Source organism: Pelmatolapia mariae, linkage group LG15 (assembly GCF_036321145.2).
Source record: "Pelmatolapia mariae isolate MD_Pm_ZW linkage group LG15, Pm_UMD_F_2, whole genome shotgun sequence".
Lineage (NCBI taxonomy): Eukaryota > Metazoa > Chordata > Actinopteri > Cichliformes > Cichlidae > Pelmatolapia > Pelmatolapia mariae.
Genome location: NC_086240.1, coordinates 18,902,407 through 18,924,729, shown reverse-complemented (window position 1 = coordinate 18,924,729; position 22,323 = coordinate 18,902,407). Strand labels below are relative to the sequence as shown.

General features: G+C 41.2%; 1 protein-coding gene across 2 annotated transcripts; it reads left to right on the top strand.

Annotated features, from left to right (window-relative positions):
- The first annotated feature begins 127 nt into the window (after positions 1-127).
- On the top strand, positions 128-21,083 carry reps1 (RALBP1 associated Eps domain containing 1). 2 transcript variants are annotated; one of them, XM_063495768.1, is made up of 19 exons: positions 128-842; positions 2,151-2,274; positions 6,587-6,816; positions 7,666-7,828; positions 8,603-8,733; positions 10,759-10,921; positions 11,008-11,071; positions 11,839-11,993; positions 12,522-12,643; positions 13,036-13,116; positions 14,264-14,351; positions 14,867-14,968; positions 16,889-16,949; positions 17,149-17,347; positions 17,435-17,629; positions 18,038-18,127; positions 18,277-18,434; positions 18,521-18,626; positions 18,722-21,083. In XM_063495768.1, exons 1-19 carry the CDS (start codon positions 690-692, stop codon positions 18,788-18,790), a joined length of 2,454 nt encoding a protein of 817 aa, XP_063351838.1. In that variant the 5' UTR covers positions 128-689; the 3' UTR covers positions 18,791-21,083. The 2 variants fall into 2 exon arrangements, with proteins under 2 accessions (XP_063351838.1, XP_063351837.1); XM_063495767.1 differs by having other exon boundaries at positions 2,151-2,292.
- The last annotated feature ends 1,240 nt before the right edge of the window (positions 21,084-22,323 follow it).

The following is a 22,323-nucleotide window of genomic DNA, read 5'->3' as shown; positions in this document are numbered from 1 at the left end:
ATAAAATAAAAATAATATATGTATACAATCTATAAACTAGATGCTTCTGAGTGAACGCTATTTTTTTTTTAATCTGAAGACTCGGACCGGAAGTCTCCTCTTAACTCCGCGTGACTTGACACTGGTGGCAGGAATGGCGGCTATGATCACTAGAGGAAGGAACCAAGAGACCCTGAAACTTTACTTGTGACGGCCCCGCAGAGGAATGTGTTTCTAGTGAAGGGCAGAAACACCCTCCTGTAACGGATTACAGCGAGAAGAAGTGCTGTAACGTGAGATCACGGCGGTAGATGTCCGGGTCGGGGAGGTGGACGCACTTTGCTAGTTAGCCTAACGTTAGTGCCACTGACTTTGATTCAAGGTAGCTGTTAGCCCGCTGCACTACTAGCCAGCTGTTGGCTACTTGGCTTGGCTGGCCCAACAAGTTATTAACTGTGTGAAAGCAGCCTTTATTTGAATCTTCGAGTCGGGATCGGCGCTCCTGCTTGGTACACAGTATTAGGGACGTTCACAGAGATTGGGATAAGGCGCGTTGGGAACATCATTACAACAGCTAACCTCAACGTTAGCTCGGCTTAGCTAAGTTGGGATCCTGAAGTCTCGCCCATTTTTTGGATCCTGCCCCAGCCATTGGCTAAGGGCTAATCAACAGCCAACTTGTGTTCTTTTCAGGCTCAATTGGTACTACGATGGAAAGTCTAACGCTGAGTGATGTCGAGCAGAAATATTACTCGGATTTGTTCGTTTACTGTGACACGGACAACACCAAAAAAGTGGCTTCCAACGGGAGAGTTCTTGACCTTTTCCGGGCGGCCCAGCTACCCAGCGAAGTTGTCCTGCAGGTAAGCTAGCGTAATCGTGTTATCATTCAGACTGTGAAGCTGGGCGTGAAACGAAGGGCCATTGGGGGATTTTCGGCAAACTTGGCTGGCAGGCTGACTGTTGGAGCTGACCTGTCAGCCAGTGTCGTTGTGGTTATTTAGCCCGGGTGCTTAGCAGAGCTGCGCAGCAAGAGAGACACACCTTCTTCTGGCTAATGTTAGCCTTAGCTAAAGAGAGTAGGTAGACAACTCACACAATTTATTTCTTTATTGAGTTGTTTTGTCTCTAACTGACATATTATACATGCAGTAAAAGCTGGCATGCACTCTTCAGTTACCTTTCTGTGGGTATGTGTTGAACTGTGTATCTAACGCACTAAATAATGTTCATTGCTCTTGCTGCCCACTCTTTCCTGTCTTCTCCCTCCATCAACATCTGCCTTTTTTGTTCATTACTGGCTGACATGGTGGAAATGCCTGTGCCTGCACGTCTGTGATCCACAGAAGTGGAGACTTTGTTTATTAACCCTCAAATACGGATTGGCTTCTTGGTCAGATTGCAGTGATCCCCCTGTAGAGTGTCCCTGCTCTGACAACTGTGAGTCATGAGTAGCCAGTTAAACTGCAGCAGCCCATTCTTGTGACTCCAGATCTCTCAGCGGGGCCAATATTTGCAGTTTGTGAGTCAGCATCCTTTTCAAGGTCAACAGGGGGGGTAGCTGTGTGGTGGGAGAATTAAGGAGTGTGGTAATCCTACCACTTCCAGAATCTACACTGAGCTCTGTGTTGGCCCGTGAGACACATACTGCTACAGTGTCATGTTGTAACAGGCTGAGAAAAGTCACTGCTGCTTTGTATCCAGTCATACTTGCATAAAGTCCCTCGTCAGCAAGAAAACGATCGGCGGTCAGCTGTGGCAGGTTTTTTTTGGAGTGGCTCGCAGCACTTAAGGGCACCCTCTTAAACAGTTATCCTCATGTTATAAAATCTCACCAGTAGTACTAATCCACAGGTTTCAGTTGTTTCTTTTAACCACTTTATCTTTTGTGTGTAGAAGGCCGTTTCATTGTTTTGTAAAGCACTACAAAACATGATAGCCAGACTTTTTACGCATAGAACACACTGGACATCTGCTTGTGAACATGGCAGATGAGACCATTCTTAAGGGAACAGTTCATCAGATAATTTAAACAGACACTAAACGATAGCTGTTGTTTATTCTCCTTTTTATTACTTGGATGCTATGTTTGCTTAGAGAAAAAAGCTGCTCTTTCAGATGAATACAATGTTGTTAACTGTTCTCCCTTGTCCTTGTGTGCGTGGGTTTAGATCACAGAGCTATGTGGAGCCACTCGGCTGGGTCACTTCGGTCGGAGCCAGTTCTACATCGCTCTGAAGCTCATCGCTATCGCCCAGTCAGGGCTGCCTCTGAGGGTGGAGAGCCTCAACTCGGGTGAGTCCATAAATCGAAGTGAGTCATTTTCATTGTTGTGCATTGATTTCCAAACAATACCATTACACAATTGTGGTCTAGGTCCTCTCTGAAGTACTTTCAGACTTTGGTTATATAGAGATATACTGTTGTTCTCAGGCTGGTTAAAATGTTTCAGGTTAGAAATGAGTTTCATGAATTTCAGAGACAGCTGTTCTCTTAGTCAGGTGTTTAGCAGTAACCTGTATGTTCATCACCAATCAATTACATTTAATGGCAGAGCTATCATTTATCTATTAGAGTCTTAAAGGTTTTTTTTGGATAAGAAAAAAGGTATTTATCTCAGAACTGCATGCATGTGGTATTTTTTTTTAGGTGTGCAGTGTATTTTAAGATTTTCATACAAGCATGTTCTCATGGTTTTTTTTAGTTTTTTTTTTAAAGCTGTTTCTTTGTATGTTAGCAGGATTATTTAATACTTTTTTTGTTTTTTTTTTTACCACATTTGAGTCTTGGGCCATTGTATAAGCGAGTAACTTTTGGGATAGATCCAGATATGGATAATAGAGCTTTTTGAAGGACTCTTTACATTCAGAGACACAAATCTGATTCTTCTTCTTATGCCTGATCCCTGCAGGGCTCTCACCCTATTCTTAATGTCCTTTTTTGTCACACCAAAATTCTGCATGTCCTCTTTCCCTACATCCATGAAACAACTCCTCTTTGTCTTTTCCTCTTGCTTAGCAGCTCCATAGTCAGTGTTGGGGAGTAACGGAATACATGTACCGCCGTTGCGTATTTAAAATACAAAATATGAGTAACTGTATTCCGTTACAGTTACCGTTTAAAAAGGTGGTATTCAGAATACAGTTATTTTGTTGAAATAAAGGGATTACACGGCGGTCTTTTCCTGTTTCATATGTTAGGCTCTGCTCTCTATATTTTTGGTAATTCCACGCCGGTGGAAACCCAAACAAAACACGCATTAAGAGGCTCAAATGCCTGTGTCTCAATCTTGTGTCTCATAATGACGTGAAGAAATATTTTTTAAAATGATTTAATATGAAGGCAATAGCAGAGTGTTACAGGCATAGCCCTAAAGAATGTAGCCTCATGGGCAGTGTAGTCCGTGCTGCAGGGAGAATGGACTGCCATACCCGTTATGTGTCTGTGAGCGCGAGGAGGGAGAAAAAGGAGAGTGGAAAAGTACGAGCTGTCACTGAGCAGAAACGGGAGATGGAAGCATGTAAATATAATAATAACCACTGCAGCCAAAAAGAGTGCCTGACGAGCCCAGTTGTAAGTAAGCTATTAAGACTCGACTGTACACTGTGTTCCTGTTTTTCTCCGAAACAATAAGTTCCGTTGGAGCAGCCTTTCAACACCTCTCTCTGTCTCTCGCAAGCAAAGTTGACCCAGACAACAAAGTAAAGCTAGTTTTCAGCTACGAGCCCGACACGGAACCCGACGTATGAGCCAGAGGTCCCTTTACTGCAGTTCGGAGCCGCGGACCTGTTTTATATACGCGCGGAATAGTTTTCTACACGAGATCGCTGCAAAAAGTGCAGCCTTACCTAATGTCAACCTACTGTTACTCATTTTACATTAAGATTTAAAAATCTAGTTGCTATTGGTATGGCGAGTAGCCTTCAGTAATAGTAATAAATCACACATCAATCGGACATTCATTAGTTGTAAAAAAGCATGATAATATATTAAGTAATCCAAAGTATTCAGAATACGTTACTCTCATTGAGTAACGTAACGGAATACGTTACAAAATACATTTTGGGGCATGTATTCTGTAATCTGTAGTGGAATACATTTCAAAAGTAACCTTCCCAACACTGTCCATAGTTAACATCCTTTGTCGGCTGTATCCACTATCCCTCTTCTGCACATGTCCAAACCATCTCAGCCTTACCGCTCTAATTTTGTCCAGACTGCTCAACCCGAGCCGCCCTCTGATGTACTCATTTCTAATCCTGTCACTCATGAGTTAAAAAGTCTGCCACCTTCACCTCCGTCATAACCGGTCTCACTACCATCCTGTAAACTTTCCAGTTTAACTCTTGGGCCTATCCTTCTGTCACAAATCACCCCTGACACTCGTCTCCACCCGCTCTGCCCTGACTGCACTCTGTTCTTCACCTCTCTTGTGCACTGTCTGTTGCTTTGGATGTTTGACCCCAGGCATTTAAACTCATTCACTCTGACTGCCTTTGCTCCTTGCAGTCTTCACTATTACGACTGCCTCCCTCTGAAAATGACAATTAAATGAAAATGGATCAAATTAGAGAATGTTTTTATGTAAAGAAAACAAACAATTGCTGTCTGATCCAGAAGAATCCAAAAGGGACTTGTTAGCCTTTGGAGATTCGATTTCATACGCTGGATGTTTGATACATAGGGTGTCTCATAACCCTGTGTTTCTAAAACTGGGAAAATAAACACTGGTACATTAAAAGTAAGCTGTAAAAAGAGAACATCTTAAATGAAAAATGGCTCATCTTGATAAGTTGATGGGGCAGATGGCATCACATTGCTGATTGGAAGAGTATTGGCCATTCTGTGCTATTGTCTTAGTATTTGTGTCACCGGATGATTGTAATAGTATGAGCTGTTTCGATGACTTCCCTATTTATCTTAAGTAAACAATGAAGCCGCGGTGGATTTGACCGCAAAATTACGCTTTTCTATTTGTCCCTGTTGAGTTCTCTCGAGGAAAAAGAGAAGGAAAAGCGCGGAGCACGATGTCACACTCATCCTCTATGCAACATGATCAGTTCGGCCTAAATATATTGCAAAATCGATTTCATAATTTGACAACAATATGAGGAAGCAAACAAGTCACTTCCTTCTAACAAAAGATTTAGGGATGTTTGAGCTTGGTAAACCTCGCTCTCAACTCTCTCTTTGTAAAGTTGGTGTTTTCTCAGAAGTAGACAGTTAATTACAGGATTTGGAAAAAATGTTTAGTTTACTCAGTGCTTTCAGAAAGCTTGAAGTCACCACAGTTGTTCCAAAATATTAAATAGAAAGTTATTTCTGGAGCGGAGGCTTTTGGGGTAATAATACAGGCGTTCAGAAGCAAAGGGGGTGGTTTGGTTTCTGCGTGCTTACTAAAAGACAGACCGCTGCACATAATAATCCTGTGGTGAAACAATTCTTTTAACCAGACTTAACTTAGAGATATAAGAGGATATTGTTAGTAGGTTTAAAGGAAATTCCAACCTTTTGTTAAAACTGATTATTATTTTTCTTAAAAGTAGATTCTCATGTTCACTATGCTTGAAGCAGCAAATGACTGGTACTTTTGGTGGAGGAAGAAAAAAAAATGTATGGCAAAAAAAAAATCCAGATCACTTTCTTCCCATTAGCTAATCAATTTGTTGCTGAGTCACTGAAAGCATAGTGGGGTCATATACAACAGGATTAGCTTATTTGGGTGTCTTGGTCTTGGGTTTGTTTGCTTACCCACTCTCTGAGAAAGCCATAAACACCAGTAGAAAGGGTTAGGGTTAATAATATTAGTACCAGTATCAGTTCAGTATCTGCCAATGAGACCACCTAAAAACTACAAACCCTGCTTCATTCAACCATCTTTTTGTGGCACACGTTGAATTTTTGAGTCAGTTTGGTTTCTTTAAATAACTGTGGAGTAAAGCTCATCTTTACCTCCTTGAGACTGGATTGGTTTGCCTGAGTGTTTAGTAGCAGGATTGCTAAAAATGTTCCAGACAGATTTGCATTAGTTTTTTAGCAGAGGTTGACCCAACATAGAAGGGATTAACGTTTGGATTCGGTCTGGATCCAGGATTTTTTCAAAGGTTTCTTTAGCATTGTAAGATAGAGCAAACAGAAAAAAATACATTCTCCAAGGGAAAAAAAGAAAAACAAAAATGGGCAAGCTACAGTGTGGTAGAAATTTTCAGTCTTAGAGCAGGCATGCTGGCATGAACTGTATTCCTGTGTTTGTTTATCACAGATCTTTGTTTTAAGTCCTGAGCATTAAGAGTTAAGAGACAGCAAACATACACTCGGTGTGGCAGTGTATTTCATTTTCTATTTGAGGAAACAGCTCTCTCTGAAAGGTATACTGTTGTTCCCATTTTACAGCAGTTACTCTCTTTCCAAACCCTATAAATGTCAGCTGATTGCAGCAGGCACAAGCATTCTGGGAAATCTAGGGAGTCAGTTTTCCTCTCTCGAAAGCCAGAAGCAACTTCTGGACTCTAGTGCACTGAAGTTTGATCTGGTCACTGAGTTGATTTCATTTTGCCAGCTGCTGCTGAACAGATAATGAAACTGAATTTAATTTCTGTCTCGACAGTCAAGGATCTACCGTTGCCAAGGTTTGTGGTGGGGAAGAACGAGGCAGAAGCGAGACATGCTGCACTGTACCAAGATCCCGACAGTCAGGGATTGTACCCTGCCCCCGGTACTGCAGTAATACCCAGGCCACCTGGCAGGGGTCACCAGAACAAGAAAGGACATCCCTCATCCACTTCACTTCCTGTCCATGAGGTCATCCAGCCCCTGGCAACTACTATAGAATCACAGGTTGGTAGTAACAAATGCAAGAATCGATGTTGCAGGGACGATTGTATACAAACTTAATATTTCTTTGAACAACTGAACCCAGTGGTTACTTGGAGATAAGCTGCTGTGTTTCCTGTGTTTTTCCTGTGTATACTTGACAGAGACATTAAAAGGGACACTCAAAGCATCTTGAATTGAAATCTATAGCAGAGCAACAAAGAGGTGGTGGAAATTATAAATTCCAAGGAAAAAGCTTTTCAAAGCCTCCATTTGGGGGAAAAGTCATGAAATTTTTAAGTGATCTTTACCAGATTCGAGTGGTGAATCTCTTCGTTGCTTTTATGTGTCCACAAGTCATTGAAATTAAAGTCAATGTTGCTTCAAAGTAACTGCAAATAAGTGCCCAGAGTGGGAAGACTTGCCTCTGGAAGGACTTTGATGTTTGATTACATTCCTTTCTGAAGTTTTCTGCTGCGGACTTAAGTGTGTTGACACGTGTGTCAGTTATGTAGATTTCTTTTGCAAGTCTTACATGTGTTGCATAATCATTCACTAGTTCCTTCAGCATCCCTTATCTGTGCTGATGCAGATAAGAACTGATTGATGTAGTAGTTATTGGTCTTGGTTTGGATGTGGCGTGTTGAAGATTGATGTCTTGTTGTGTATTAGATGTGATCTAAAGGTTAACGCCCAAAACACTGAACTGTTTTAAAGCAGTAATACTACCACCTTCAAATAATTTTTATTCTGTGGATGATCATGCTTATTAAAGTTTGCTGATTCCTTATATGTGTACTAAATGTCTTTTTAACTGCTTGTTTATTTCATCGGTTTGTTTTGTTTCTTTTCTTTTTTTTAATATGTCACCAGCCTGAACCAACGTCCCCAGTGGTCTCCCCTCACCAGTCTCCCCCAACCTCACCTCATTCCTGGAGGAAGCACAAGCGGCAACACAGTGGAGGAAACGCAGAGAGGCAACCTGTGGTGGCAGCAACTGGAGCCGTGTGGACGCAGTTCAGAGAACCACAAACAGGTGACCCACTTCTTAGTGATAGTTTCTCAAAAGGAGAACTATTCTGCCCATTTCCAACAACATATTTCTAATCTTAGACTTTGCTAGAGTAGCTTTGCATTTGCATTTAATTCCATTCACAGTTCAAAGTAATCCTTATTATTTATACGGATGCAAATCATCCCTTGACCTATCTCCCTTTGAGCCAACTATCTTCTGATTGGGTGCCCATCGTAAACAGAAGGTCTGAATGCCAGGCACGTGGGGCTTCTGGACTCATCTTGGAAAATGTTCAAATCTTTTCAGATATTTTATAGACTAAATAATGATGAGCAGATTTGTTGATAATGAAAATAAGGACAAAGAGAAAGAAAAGTGGCAACAGTTTGAGTTACAATGGCTTTTTCTTTCTTTTTTTTCTTTATTGAGGGCAAAAACGGTAATGCGTGTGACAGGGGTTTCACTTGCAAGCACTCACGAGCAGCAGATGATAACAATAACATCTGTAACAGAAGTGACAGATGCGTGGTAAAAGTTGCTTTTAGCTTTGACTTCAGTGATAAATTGTCGTTTGTACCACTTCCTGTTGTTTGCAGCGCCTACATGCTGTTAATGATATTTGCTGACACAGACACTTGCTGCAGTTTGTCATTAGGGGACCAAAGTAATTGTGCCTGCTTTTTTTTTTTTTCCAGCATAAAAAGTAGTTGAGATATTACAAAGAATGGTATGAGAACAAAACTTCTTAATTAGCATTACATGCAAAAACATACTTTCCTGTCCTTCTCCTTTTAGGTCCAGTGGCTGGCGATGGCATGTGGCCGTCCCACTCGCCGCCTCTTCCAGGTCAGGAGAGTTGGGTCAGTTTTACAGCAGACACACCGCCTTCCAGCACGCTCCCAGCAATGCACCCATCATCAGTCCAGGTACAGCGGTGTTGGCTCAACTCGCTTCTTATTCCAACAAGCTTCATTATACAAGCAAGCTAGAAAGATGCACATCAGAGTTCCATCTTAACTAGTTGGGTGTTGGATAAACTACACTGATTCAGTACTTCAGCAGCAATAATGTGAAGTAATGGGTTGCCGTATGATTTTTGTCAGTCTCTCACATCATTGTGGAGGAAATTTGGCCCACTGTTGTTAATGTTGCTTCAGTTTGAAGTTCATTTATGGGCGGTTCTCCTAAGGCCCCGCCATAACATTTCAGTCAGGATGAGGTCTCGACTTTGCCTGGGCCAGTGCAACACCTTGATCCTTTTCTTTTTCAGCCATTCTATTGTAGATTTGCTGCTGAGCTTGGGATCTTTGTCCTGTTGCGTGACCCAGTTTAGGCTGAGCTTTATCTGTCATTGTTCCAGAAGTCTTGCGGTTTGTTCAGATTTCACACGACAGCATATAGTCCTGTGAAAAAGTTCTTTTTCACAATACAGTGAACGCCCACTATTTTAAATAAGGGCTCCGATTACGGAAATGAGTTTTCCATTCATTTTCACCAGTGAAATCCTTGAACTAAACCAAACAGCTATAAGGTGAATCGTGGCCATATATATAAAAAAAACAAACAAACATATGATTTGGGTAAAAAACAAAAAAAAACCTAAAAACATAACTACTCAACACTCTTGTGTTGTGTGCATATTTGGTAGTGTGTAGCCCACAGTTAGTAACAACAATCACCACTTTTGGAGTTTTTGACATTTTGCACTTACTAAGCGAGCTGACATTCAGGGTTTTAGACATTTCCACGGTAACAGTGACCAATCAGAGTTGTTGTCATTTCAATTTAGGATTCTGGGTAGTGTAGTTGGCTAGTTTCTGCAACGTTGTAAATGAAACAAGACTGATATCATCCAGACTTGTGTCTTCTGCAGGAGCGCATATCTTTGTTTCACAATGTCATAGCTCTTATTAAATCTACTGTGGATGATTACAGTATTATGACTAATAATGCAAATCACCTTGTAAAATATGAATGGGATTTTTACTTCCGGAACCTCCGTCTATGTACAAAAACCTTGTTATCACTGTGTGATTCATCTTGTTATACACATATAGAGTCAATATATTCTATGATAATGCTGTTTTGTACATGCAGTTTTTTCTTTTATATATCTGTGCAAGCAGACCCGTGAATTCCTTTGCCTATTATATTAATCAGTTGGATGCGAATCATTGAATGCTTTTTTGGGGGGTTAAAACTAAGGTCAGTTATTGCCAATATAAAATCATTAAAATGCTCAGAAATATTTTGGATCTAATAGATCTTTACCACCATTAGCCAATCACTATGCAGAAATGGGAGCTGGGACGAGACGACAGCAAAATGAGGCTATAAATTAAAGGACGCATGTACACCCTCACGATACAGACCTAGAGAAGGCGATACAGTTCAATAGAGCATAAATATAGATCAGCAAGTTACAAGATGACCACACAGAGTATTTTAGCTGGAAAATGTGATGAGCCTCAGAAAAGCTGCCATCAGAAACTGCAAACATAAAGCACGAGATATCACAGTAACCACAATCGGGCCTTGAATGTCAGCCAGCATCTTGTATCAGTACTTTATCTGCAAACGCTGCTGCTTGACTGAAACTTGAGCAGCTTCTGTGACATTGCTCAGGCAAAGGCCTCTGTACCCACTGTCTAATTATAGGTACACATCATGCCCGCTTTTAGTTTCTTCTTGTCGTTCTGAGCTAACAAGCAAAAAGTCAGTTCTACTTTAGGCCCAAAGTTCTGTAACCATTGTTGTTTCAGTTTTGAATATTATTCTTTAAAGGTTTGATTTCTTAGAGTGCCAAGTTTGTATGTATGAGTAGGGGCCAGCGAGACACGTACTGTACATACTAACAGTGAAAAAGCTGGATTTGCATAGGTTAAAGTGTTATTCTTAATACTTAATTATGCTCGTCTTTCTTAAATGTTTCTGTAAATGGGTTCTCGTAGGAAAGCACAACAATACGAACAGTAGCCTCAGCTGCAACGACCAATGAGATCCAGCGACAGTCCAGCACGTACGATGATCCGTGGAAGATCACAGACGAGCAGAGGCAGTATTACATTAACCAGTTTAAAACAATTCAGCCTGACCTCACTGGCTTCATACCTGGTAGGAACAAAAATACACATACACACACACGCGCTATCAGGATAAAACACGGGTTATTAATAAACTGTGGTTTCTGCGTGTTTCAGGTTCAGCAGCAAAAGAGTTCTTCACTAAATCAAAGCTACCGATTTTAGAATTGTCACATATTTGGTGAGTCACTGCTCTTCTGCTATTTATGGCCTCTGTGTGTGTTTGTGTATCTAAGGGAAATTAAGGGCACCATATACACGCGTTCACCACTTGAATGGAGTTGATGGCCACATTTAACAGTTTGACATGCTGATATGCTGTAGGTTAGAGCAGGATGGGCATTGATCTTTGCACCAGTGCTCCTTTGTTCTATTGAAAGATCCCTAATTTCATATTTATAAAACTTAATATGAAGCCGTAGTAAAAGCTTTATTTACTTTTTAGACAAGTGCAGTGTGTGGCAGTTAATCCTAAAAACACCAAGAAGCTTTTCTTTGCTCTTTATCAGAATGTATCATCACTGATCAGACAGCATGTGCAACCTGGATATGATTAACTGTTAAACTTCAAGACTAATTTTTACTAAGAAATGCCAAACATCAACAAAAACAAAAGGTTTGACTATATGTAGTTGCTGCAAAGAAAATGTGTTTCACCAGTTCTTTGTTAACTCCAAACCAACCTGGCTTTATTTTGCTGATGAGTAAGATGTTTGTGGCTAATCGAGCTCGTCAAAAACAAGTTGTCAGTTCCTGTTTATGGGATTATTTCCAAAGAAGCGTGCAGTGTCAGTTGACACAACTTGTTTTGACAGGATTCATAATGACTAGTATCACTAGCTCTAAGCAGTAAACGTGGCATGTAAATGGGCAAGTCGGATCAGATTCAATGTCTGCTGTAATGCCGTATATGATGTGATATTCTTACTGTCTAATGTGTGTTTAAAGGGAGCTGTCAGACTTTGATAAAGATGGAGCGCTGACCCTGGATGAATTCTGCGCTGCCTTTCACCTAGTTGTGGCCAGGAAGAATGGCTACGACCTCCCCGAGAAGCTTCCTGAGAGCCTGATGCCAAAGCTGATTGACCTCGATGACTCAGCAGGTGCTCAGGCTTGCCTCTCTCTTCCTCTCTCTGCTGCACCCTCTATTAATTTTCTTATCTCACACCTCATTAGACCTGTAGGGTAACAGCGCTATTGTGCAAAACCCGCATGTTGGAAGTAGTTAACTGATTTTTGGGCTGAGCTGCACTTTTCATGACACAGTTTCGTGTTCTCCTGCCCTCTTTTAACTTGACATTGACTCAGTTGCTGATAGCCATAACAAACATGTTTATCAAGTGTTATAATTCAGTGTTGACCTTGTTTTTACATATCAGGAAAACAGCAGAGAAATAGTCTTTCTTATGTGCTTATGCAATACTCAGAAGCAGAAACGATTGCACTTTGAAGTTTCACGATTTTTGCCATTGATAGTTAAATGTAGTTGGCATTTTGAGTGCATGAAAAAAATGTTTTATCTCAAGCTGTTCTCTGAAGTTCATCTTTTTGAAGAATCCCAACCAAAAGTAATGTCGTGTGGATTTTTTAGTTTATTTATGTGTATTTAATTCGTGTCTATTTTTTTTCAGAAGTCCCAGAGCAGACTGCTGATGTTGGATACTCTGCGTCACCAGTAGAGGTGACCCCCAACAAGTCTCCCTCTATGCCTTCGCTCAATCAAGCCTGGCCAGAGATGAACCAGAGCAACGAGGTTCCAACGTGCACGCACCACATATGTGTCGTTTTTACACATCCTCTAAACTCGAGGCTGTTTGCTTTTGCTCTGTTTGCGTTTGATTCATCTTAATTGCTCAGGGTTAATTAAGTGAGGTTGCTCTCTCTTTATCCATCCATTATAATTCGAGTGCCACTTCATCCTCTTCATCATCAAACATATTTTCTGATAATTCAGCACCTCCTCTCTCACTTCTTGAGACTGTGTATGAAAGTCGGCAATGTCCGTTTTGTTTCCACGCCTGCTGATGATGCCACGTCAGTGTGGCATCACGGCAGAGGCTGAGACTGATGATGTAAATGTGTGATGTCACTGCACTGGCTGACTGACTGACATGTTTTTTCTCACTGTCTGTCTGTCTCCTGCAGCAGTGGGAGACGTTTAGCGAGCGCTCCTCCAGCTCACAAACTCTGACCCAATTTGACTCTAACATTGCACCAGCTGACCCTGTAAGTCAATCACTTAGCATGCATGGTTTCACCATTAATGGACAGACATTAACCCTCTCCGGATCTCTCTTCTTTTTCTCTCTATCTCTCTCAGGTTCTCTCTGTCTCACTGTCTGCATGATGTTCTTTCAAAGTGCAATTAAGTGCATCAGCAATGGAAGTGTGTGTTGTGATTTGGCTTGCTCAGTTTCTATTGGACATCATTTTTTTTTTTTCACATCCACCAATCACATTTTAAGATTGTAAGAGATGCATTTTTCCTCACATGATTAAGAACTAAAGGTTGTGCACAATTCTGTTGTGCATTTACTTTTGAACAGTCAAAGTTCTTCACGTTTATTTATTTTTAATTTTTAAACCGTAAACCAATAATTGTCCCAAAAATAGCTCTGATTTCAAATACGGTTTTATATTGCAGGAGTGTGCATCTGTTTTTAGACTGCTTTTATGTACTCCCATTCTGAGCTGAAACTCAAGATAAAAAAAAAACTCTTATCAAGCTTAACCTATAAATCTCCCAAAAATTAGATTTATCAAAGTTTTCCATGTTAGTCTTAATTGACCGTTGAATTTTCTGCAGTCAGTTTGTATATGAATGTAAGGCTAATACAGTTGTTTTTTAGCCATTTGAATAATTCTGAATTTAAGTAAATGTAACCCCACTGATGTAGGAGTGAAAAAGCCCCAAATTTCTCTCTGCTGTGGAAAAATCCTGCATCGACAGCAGACCCAAACAGCTCCACAAATTCTTTTTTTAATTTGTTTTTTTGTGCCATCCATGCACCAAATCTTAATGGGTGCATAGGATCTTTGCTGTCCAACTGTGAAGAACACACTCGGAGCAGAAAATAATTTTTGAAACAATAACAGTTTTTTGTTTGTTTTTAGTTGTTGTTTGGGATAATTGTATGGGCACGTCTTTTATTTTTATTTCATTTTTTTATTTTTTTGAAAGCTTATTTAGAAAATGTGTTTCCAGGTCTTTCACATCTTCTCATTTAAACATGTTTGATGAGATGCTCAGTGAGCATGTCAGGTTTTCATGTTGAACCTTCCTCCTCACAGGACCAGCAGCAAAAAAAAATAAAAAATTATACCCATCTTCTTCCTGTCTGTTTGACCCTCTCTGTGTCTATCTTTTCCACAGGACACGGCCATCGTTCACCCAGTTCCCATCCGGATGACGCCCAGTAAGATTCACATGCAGGAGATGGAGCTGAAGAGGACTGGCAGTGGTGAGAAACTCTCTGACCTTAAACTGACTGTCCTGACTTACAGTTGAATAAATAATAATGATATTGATGCACATGTGCAGCAACAGGCAGACCTCTAAATCTGTTTTTGTGGGCAGCACTGTGAAGGAACTTTAATATGACTGAAACAGAATTATGACCTAATTGCATTAGAAAGCATGCTAGTATGTTCTTTATATACTGAAGAAAAAAAAATATTGTAACAGGTGGGAAAACATCCAGCTGTGGTAATACAGTCAGATTACTTTGTGCTTTGCAGAGTGCGCACTATTGGGAAAGTAATAAAAATCCAAAAGGTCACCATTTGAAATCATTCAAAGAGAGCCTCACAGGAGCTTTTATTACTCGTATACATGTTTTGTTTTTTTTTCTGCAACTGAGCACGTTTTGTCCAAACTCACAGCCGGATTGCTAACATTTAATTTTCCCTGTTGATTGACTGCATTTGCTTCAACACTTTCCCCTGTTTGTGATCTCCCCCTTCCTCCAACATTTAGACCACAATCATCCTACCAGTCCTCTGCTGACTAAACCTCCAGAACTGTCTGAAGAAGCCAAATTACCTGCCTCCATGAAGTTTGTAGCTGCCAACACTGTAGGTGAGTAAAAGATGAGCTGCCATGGCAGGGAGCTTTAATACGGTGTTCCGAAAACATCATCCGACACATGATTCGGTTATTTATTTTGTTTAGCCATTTTAATCCACTTTCTATTTTAAGGTCAGACTAGAGCAGGGCGATATGACCAAAAATATTTGGTAAATGGCCTGCATTTGTATAGCGCTTTACTCAGTCCCTAAGGACCCCAAAGCGCTTTACACTACATTCAGTCATTCACCCATTCACACACACATTCACACACTGGCAATGGCAAGCTACAATGTAGCCACAGCTGCCCTGGGGCGCACTGACAGAGGCGAGGCTGCCGAACACTGGCGCCACCGGGCCCTCCGACCACTACCAGTAGGCAAACATGGGGTTAGTATCTTGCCCAAGGATATTTGCCATGCAGCCAGGAGGCAGCCTGGGATCGAACCACCGACCTTCTGGTTAGTGGCTGACCTGCTCTACCACCTGAGCTACAGCCACATTATCAGATATACATTTGAAAATTTGCGATAACGATATAACTGACGATATAATTGACACCAGACAAAATACTTTACAACTCCACAACTTTATTAGTGCAAAGAAAAAAAAACATCAGTGTATTTTCACTTAAACAAGCAGCTGTTTTTTATGTGGATTAAAGTTATATAAAAATTTAACAGTGTAAATGCAAATTCCTTGCTGATAGTTTAACCAAAAGGCATTTCCAGTGGAAACTGGCCGACATATCCTCAGCATAACCATGTATAATATCCACAAAACTTAAAAAGAGGTTATACACACACAATACGGTAATATTACGTTGAAGCACAGTACGTATCACTCCGCGAGGCTCCTGCCTACGATAGCCGTAATGCTCCAACAATCCATCAAGCGGTGCGGGTTCGTAGCTTAGCAAAGTCGTACTAAAACATCTGACAGATTTTTGAGCGCCATGTACCACATAAAATCGTTTCGAGGTCAGTAAACACAACCAGAATTCAAACATAAGGCACACGGGATTATAAGGGGCACTGTCGATTTTCAGAAAAATCAAAGGATTGATTTTAAGTGTGCCGTATTTTCCAAAAAACACGCTAATAACGACGGCCCGCTAGCATGCTCTACCAAAAATAGTGCTTTGTTGTGTATCTGACGGACGAAAGCTAAACCAGTTCCACACCACTGAAGTTGCAGCATTTTTACAAACCAATTCTGGTTCAGCTGTTTCATTCAACGATCTGCTTTCGCCCTTCTCATTCTCCGTCGCTATAATGCTTTTTGCGCCATGTGCGTATGAAAACAAAGGCACTGCACATGCGCGTTTTACCCATATTCTATCGCGATATTTCATTTTCTTATCGTTGCCCAGCATTATACTGGTATTACCGTGAACGGTATGATATGGCCCAGCCATAGGTCAGATCATTAAGAACAAAATTACAGATAGAAATCTGGCAAGCAGTCGATTTAATGACAAAAGAAAACCCTTGATACTTTAAAGTAAAATACAAAAATCAAGACCAAAAAAAAGTAAATAAATAAAAATAGAAGTAGTTTTCCCTTTTGTATATGTTGGAAGGTGTCTGTGGCTCAGGTGGTAGAGACAGTTGTCTGCCAGTCCCTGCTCCTCCATACCACATGTCAAAGTACTGAACCCCAAGTTGCCCCAAATGCATCCATTGGCGTGTAACTGGGTGAATACAATAGAAAATACTTAAATTTGGTAGAAAGGCACTATATTAGTACCAGTTCATATTTGTCTTTCCTTTACAAAACATGGTGTCTTCATAACCTCAGTTCAGCTGCTGATAGTCCAGACTGAGATTCCAAATTTTTGTGGAAGAATTTAAAAAAATACCATTTTGTTAATTTTCTCATGATTTGTATGCTTGTGGGTTTTTTGTTGTTGTTTTTTTTCTTTTCATGAAGGTGATGGTTACAGCAGTTCAGACTCTTTCACCTCAGACCAGGAGCCAATCACAAGGCAGAGGTTCGTTCTTTTTCTGTCTGTCCTTTCGACAATTACTGAAAGTGATGCTTTTGGGTTTTTCTACTTCCTCACATTGTTACTCAGTTGGTCATCTTGCAGCTCTGTTCAATGATCAACTCTAGACCTGAACTGTGATGAATCGTGTTGTAAATAAAGCACTGTATCCTGTGTGTAAATCTTTAAACATTAATGTGCTCAGGTCTCAGTCGGGTACGTCCCCAGAGGCTTTGAAGGTGGTAGCCCCGCCTCCCCCTCCACCCCGTCCCCACCCCTCCCACTCTCGCTCCTCATCTCTGGACATGAATCGCACCTTTGCTGCCACGTCTGCCACAGGACAACCCCAACCCTCTACGATAGCTTACCCTCCTGCTGTGCCTCCACGACCGCTTCCCACACAAGTAAGAAAAGTATTTTATCTATTATTGGCATCATTTGTGATTTTGATACTACGAAAGCTGTCACGACACCCTTTCATCCCTCCCCAGACATCAGTACCACTCACCGGGCATCGCGTAGAGGCGGAGAGTATACCAGGAGGCGGGGCGGTGCTCACCACCACCTCCCCGCAGCAGATTCCCCAGCAGCCCAACTTTGCAGATTTCAGCCAGTTTCAGGCCTTTGCAGCCTCTGAGCAGCCCTCAAGCCTACCAGAGGTGGACAAACACATCGAGCCAGGACAGGTAGGTCGATCCTGGAGGGGCAGGGTTTGGAAATAGAATGATGCTCCTCTAGACAACATCAGTTCTTCTCAGAGATAGCATTTATAGTCTGGCTTTGTGTATAATATGTTGATATTAATGTATTGATTTTTTTGATTTTTGAATGTATTTCTTTTGCTCTTTCCCTAAATCCCCAAGTGGTTGTTTATTTTAGTTTTCCTTCCATTTGTTATACAATGTTCTAAACCCACACATTGATTGACAGATTTCATCCATACTAGTATTAAATATTAGACTTCTTATGAAATATTATTGTTGCAAACCATCTGCAATCTGCATCTTTTAACTTCTTAACTGTGGCTGTTGTGTTACATTTGAGTAAAGGTGCAGACTTTCACTTTCACATGCATTGTTTGTTTATGTCCGCAGGGGGACAAGCCTTCGGAGGGTGCCGGCCCCTTGAGAACAGTTAAGAGTGACGGCCAAGCCGATGAGAGACCCTCAGCTACGGTCAACTCTGTACGTCTTTGAACTTTAAACTCAATAAGACCAGTGGTTTTTAAACTTTTTGTGTTTGTGTGGAACATCAAGAGGCAATCTGAAATTCACAGGCACACTTGTTTATTAGACTGTGTGAAAGTGAGGTAAACTCTTTGTTGTCCCGTCAGGGAGCCAAAGGCTCCTCCGGCCCCCTGGCTCCTCCCCCCAAACCTGTACGTCGAAGGTTGAAGTCTGAAGACGAGCTGAGGCCGGAGGACGAGCAGCACGGTCCACAGAAATCTAACGTCATAGCCGCCGTCCTGGCCACTCAGCCTTCCATTCCCAGGTGGAGAAACTTGCTTTGGTTGAGGACACTTTACAGGGCGTTGTGTTTATCAGCACTTTAGAAAAAGCATATTTCTCTGTTTGCAGGTCAGTTGGAAAGGATAAAAAGGCGATTCAGGCTTCAATCAGAAGGAACAAGGAGACAAACACTGTTTTGGCACGACTTAACAGTGAGCTCCAGCAGCAGCTGAAGGTATGAAAGACATTAGTAGTGTTTTCTAGTTTTAGCAAACAGACTTTGTTCTCCTTTTAACTCCTGCTTTGCTCACACCTGTTTTCTTTTCCCAGGATCTGCTTGAAGAGAGGATATCTCTAGAAGTCCAGCTGGAGCAGCTCAGACCCTTTTCCCATCTTTAACCTACGTATGGAGAGCAACTCTACTGTAGTTCATCTGAATCAAGGCTGTGGCCCTCGATGTGACTCCTCCCTCCCTCCTCTCCTTTTCCTTCCATCAATCCCGGCTTTTCCCGGAGGCTTCAACCTGCCTCAGGGCATTCCGTTAAAACCTGTCACGCTCAATCACACACTGCTCAATCGTAAACCGGACGGACCTGAGGGCACAGTCTTACCAGTGGGAGGGGATCTTAGAAACTGGCACTTTTCACTTTTTGCTAAAGAGAGGCGAAGGTGAGGAGGATGACGGCAAACTGAGAGGCAGAGCGCTCCAGCTCCAAGTTCACTCTGAAGATAAAACTGCTGGTGTCTTGATTAAATCACTCTCTGAATGACTGAAGGAGAAATGCGGAGTGTATTTGTCATGTTTGTGTGACTGTTTGTGCATTTGTGTTCCTGGTGGCTGGCACCAGTATGCTTGACTCGGCTGCACCAAACTCCTGCAGAAAATTTAAAAAGGGGGCGAAACAGGTTTTTTTTTTCTTCTTTTGTGTAAGTGAACTGGGACGACCTATAAAGGTTTTAGACCTTCTAATATCGTCTGATGTCACAAACTCGATAGGTTGGGTCTTGTTTATTACACCGAAATTGACATGGAAGAGTAAAGACGGGCAAATTGTGCTTTAAGTGAGCATTATATGCTAAAACTTATAAGTTTCTGGTTTATAAAAGAGGGTTACATTTTTCCTCTTTTCACTTTTTCATCCGTGCTACTACTGTAGTGCTCTGAAGGCATTTCTTGTTTTTGAATCCTCATAAATGGTCTGTTCTGCTGAACATGTGGCACCCATGGCTGTCCACTATTGTGAAATAATCCAAAGAACATAGATTTTATGGGCTTGCAATGGGACACGTGAAGACCGAAGGAAGTCTGCAGCACAAATCATCCGTCGGTACATCGGTCAATAAGCAAGTAAGGATAAATTTGTCTTTTTCTAAATGGAGTTTGGTGTAGTCGCCCCTCTATTTGTGAAACATACTGGGCTATCTCCAGACAGGACCTTTTGTGTGTTTGTGTGGGGCTTAATGACTAAACCAACACGGTGAAGGCTTTTTTTTTTTTTCTTTTTTTTTTGGTGACTCATCCTGTGACATGAACTCAGTCCACCCTTCCTCTCTTACTGCCCCCTTCAAGTCTACATGTAAACATTTGCGTGGTTGATGGCATGATGCAGTGAGTGAAAGTGCCGTGTCTTCTGTTTTTTTTTTTTTTTTTTTCTACGTGTTACAGTGTTTTGTTTTTTGGGATCGTCGTGACTGAATGGTTTCACTTTATGCCAAATGACTGAACTTTCACTCTTCTCTTTCACTTCCGCTCGGGCTGTGTTTGAAGAAAAATGCACCACCTTTTCTTTCCCTGGAGTTTTCTTCATTTAGTTTCAAACCTAGCTCTGGCTTGACATTTCAGCTTTCTTTCTAACGTTGCGGGTTTTGTTTCTTTTTTTTCGTTTTCTCTCGCAAACTATAACTTCACCTTTATGAGTCAAAAACAGACATTCATATGAAGGGTTTGAAGATATTCCAGCTGTTTGATTGCAGGAAGCGGCGTTTATGAAGAATACATTTGTTGCTGATTGGGGAGAAGTTTGCCTGTGATTTCTCTTCAGCAAACATGTGCACAGATCCAAACTGATGCAGCAGGTAGAGCTGATTTTTGATGATTTGAAAAAAACAACAAAAAAACAGCTGTTTTCCAATCGGGCAGTCAGCACTATGCAAGAATGGGCGATACATCCTCACAGACCAACTATACCTAAGTGTTTGTCCGATGATAGTAGCAACCATGTGAACAGTATACTCTGGTTTTTGTATCGTAGCTCTTCCAGAACATCATCTACTGTACGTTTGTGATGTATTTTTGCCTTTTTGTTGTTTTTGGGTTTTTTTTGGGTGGTCCTGATGAGCAGTCCACTTCCCCGGGCTCCTGGCTCCAGAGGGAAGTAAACTCCAGATCAGTGTTGTATCAGGGCAGTTTCACCTGAAATCTGTGGGTGTAGATGAAGCTTAACAGGAGACCAGTCAACAGAATGGGAGACCTGAATGTCCCAACTGCACTTTGAACTGAATCCCCACCTCCCCCCCCCCCCCCTCTTGTTCCCTCACAATTTCTTTTATTTGTTGTCTCTCTTTGCTTACTTTTAATCTGCATGTTGTCTTTCACGTGTATTTAAAAAGAAGATGCTTTAAGATGAAAAAAATAATGAACCACTTGTTTTATTTCTCATGTTTTCTTTGTTTTTTTTTTTTTTTTTTTTTTTTTTGGGTTTTTTTTTTTTTTTTTTTTTTTTTTGTGCCAGTGTCATAAAATGCCGTTTTTGGTCAGTGAATGTTTCTTTTATTAATGATTTATCCTTGTGTTTTTTTTTGTTTTTTTGGGGGGGTGAAGCATCAGTCTTCTTCTAAAGCCTTACTCCCCCCTGACCGGCGTTCAGGTTTCCACAGCGGCTGACTGACCTCTCTTCCTTGTTGTATCAAGGCTCGCCTTCTTTTTTTTTTTTTCTGCTGTTGAGGACGATGATGTAATTGGTGTGTGTGTGTGTGTGTGTGTGTGTGTGTGTGTGTGTGTGCATGTTGTTTCCAGACCTGGAACTAGTACCATTTAAAACCCTGTTAAACACCTTCAAGTAGGATTGATTTTATTTTTGCTAGCACAACAGCTCCCTCGTCATCCTTGAACCCAAAAGGCAATCCAGGCAGGCAGAAGCAATCAGTCGGTAATGAAGTCTTTGATGGGATTTTGAATGCTATTCGCTCCCAGATCTGTGTTGTATATTGTATATGATACACACTTTTGGACTCATATGTAAATTTGCATTAATTGCTGACTAACAGCGAAAGAATATTCTATTTAATTCCTTCTCTCTTGGCTGTGGGAACCCTAGATGTTTTACTGCATGGATGTACTGTATCTCTGCAGATTCAACTAGCAGCTGTGTGATTTTTACACAAAAATAAAAAACGGCACAATATTTTAAAAACTGCTCTCTTTACTCACTAATTTATCTGGAAGTTGTTAAAAGGTCCTTTAATTGGGGAATAAGTATCATTTATCTTCTAACCTGTACCTCCAGCAGGAAAATGTACCCCGTCACCAAACGAGTCGTCTCAAACTCTTTATGACCATGCTGGTGGACTTCAGTGGACTTCCCCAGTTAGCAAGCAGGGATGTACATCTGACAATTCTGTTGAAAGTATGTGATGAAATCATGTCTATGTGGAGTAAAATCAAAACGCTAATTTACTTGAAATTTATCACCCCATGGTTTAATGGTGTTGGGAAGAAAGTGGGTTCCATAGTGTAGCAGTTTCATATATTTGCCTAACAAGAAATTTCGATTTTGGTCCGCGTCACTTGGTTTAAACTTCCAACGATAAAGTATGATCACAGCAAGACTATAAGATGGATGCTTATCTAACAGGGTTATGGAGAGTGCAGCCCATCCCAGCTGTCACAGGGGGAGGGGAGGGGTACACCAAACCTATCGCAGAAACCATTC

What these genes read in the sequence shown, in the direction of transcription:
- reps1 (XM_063495767.1), top strand. Translation starts at nt 690, where the DNA reads ATGGAAAGTCTAACGCTGAGTGATGTCGAGCAGAAATATTACTCGGAT. An exon ending in GGGTGAGTCCATAAATCGAA is followed by an intron (nt 2,293 to 6,586) that starts GTGAGTCATTTT and finishes CTGTCTCGACAG; the next exon opens with TCAAGGATCTACCGTTGCCA. An exon ending in GCTGAAGAGGACTGGCAGTG is followed by an intron (nt 14,352 to 14,866) that starts GTGAGAAACTCT and finishes TCCAACATTTAG; the next exon opens with ACCACAATCATCCTACCAGT.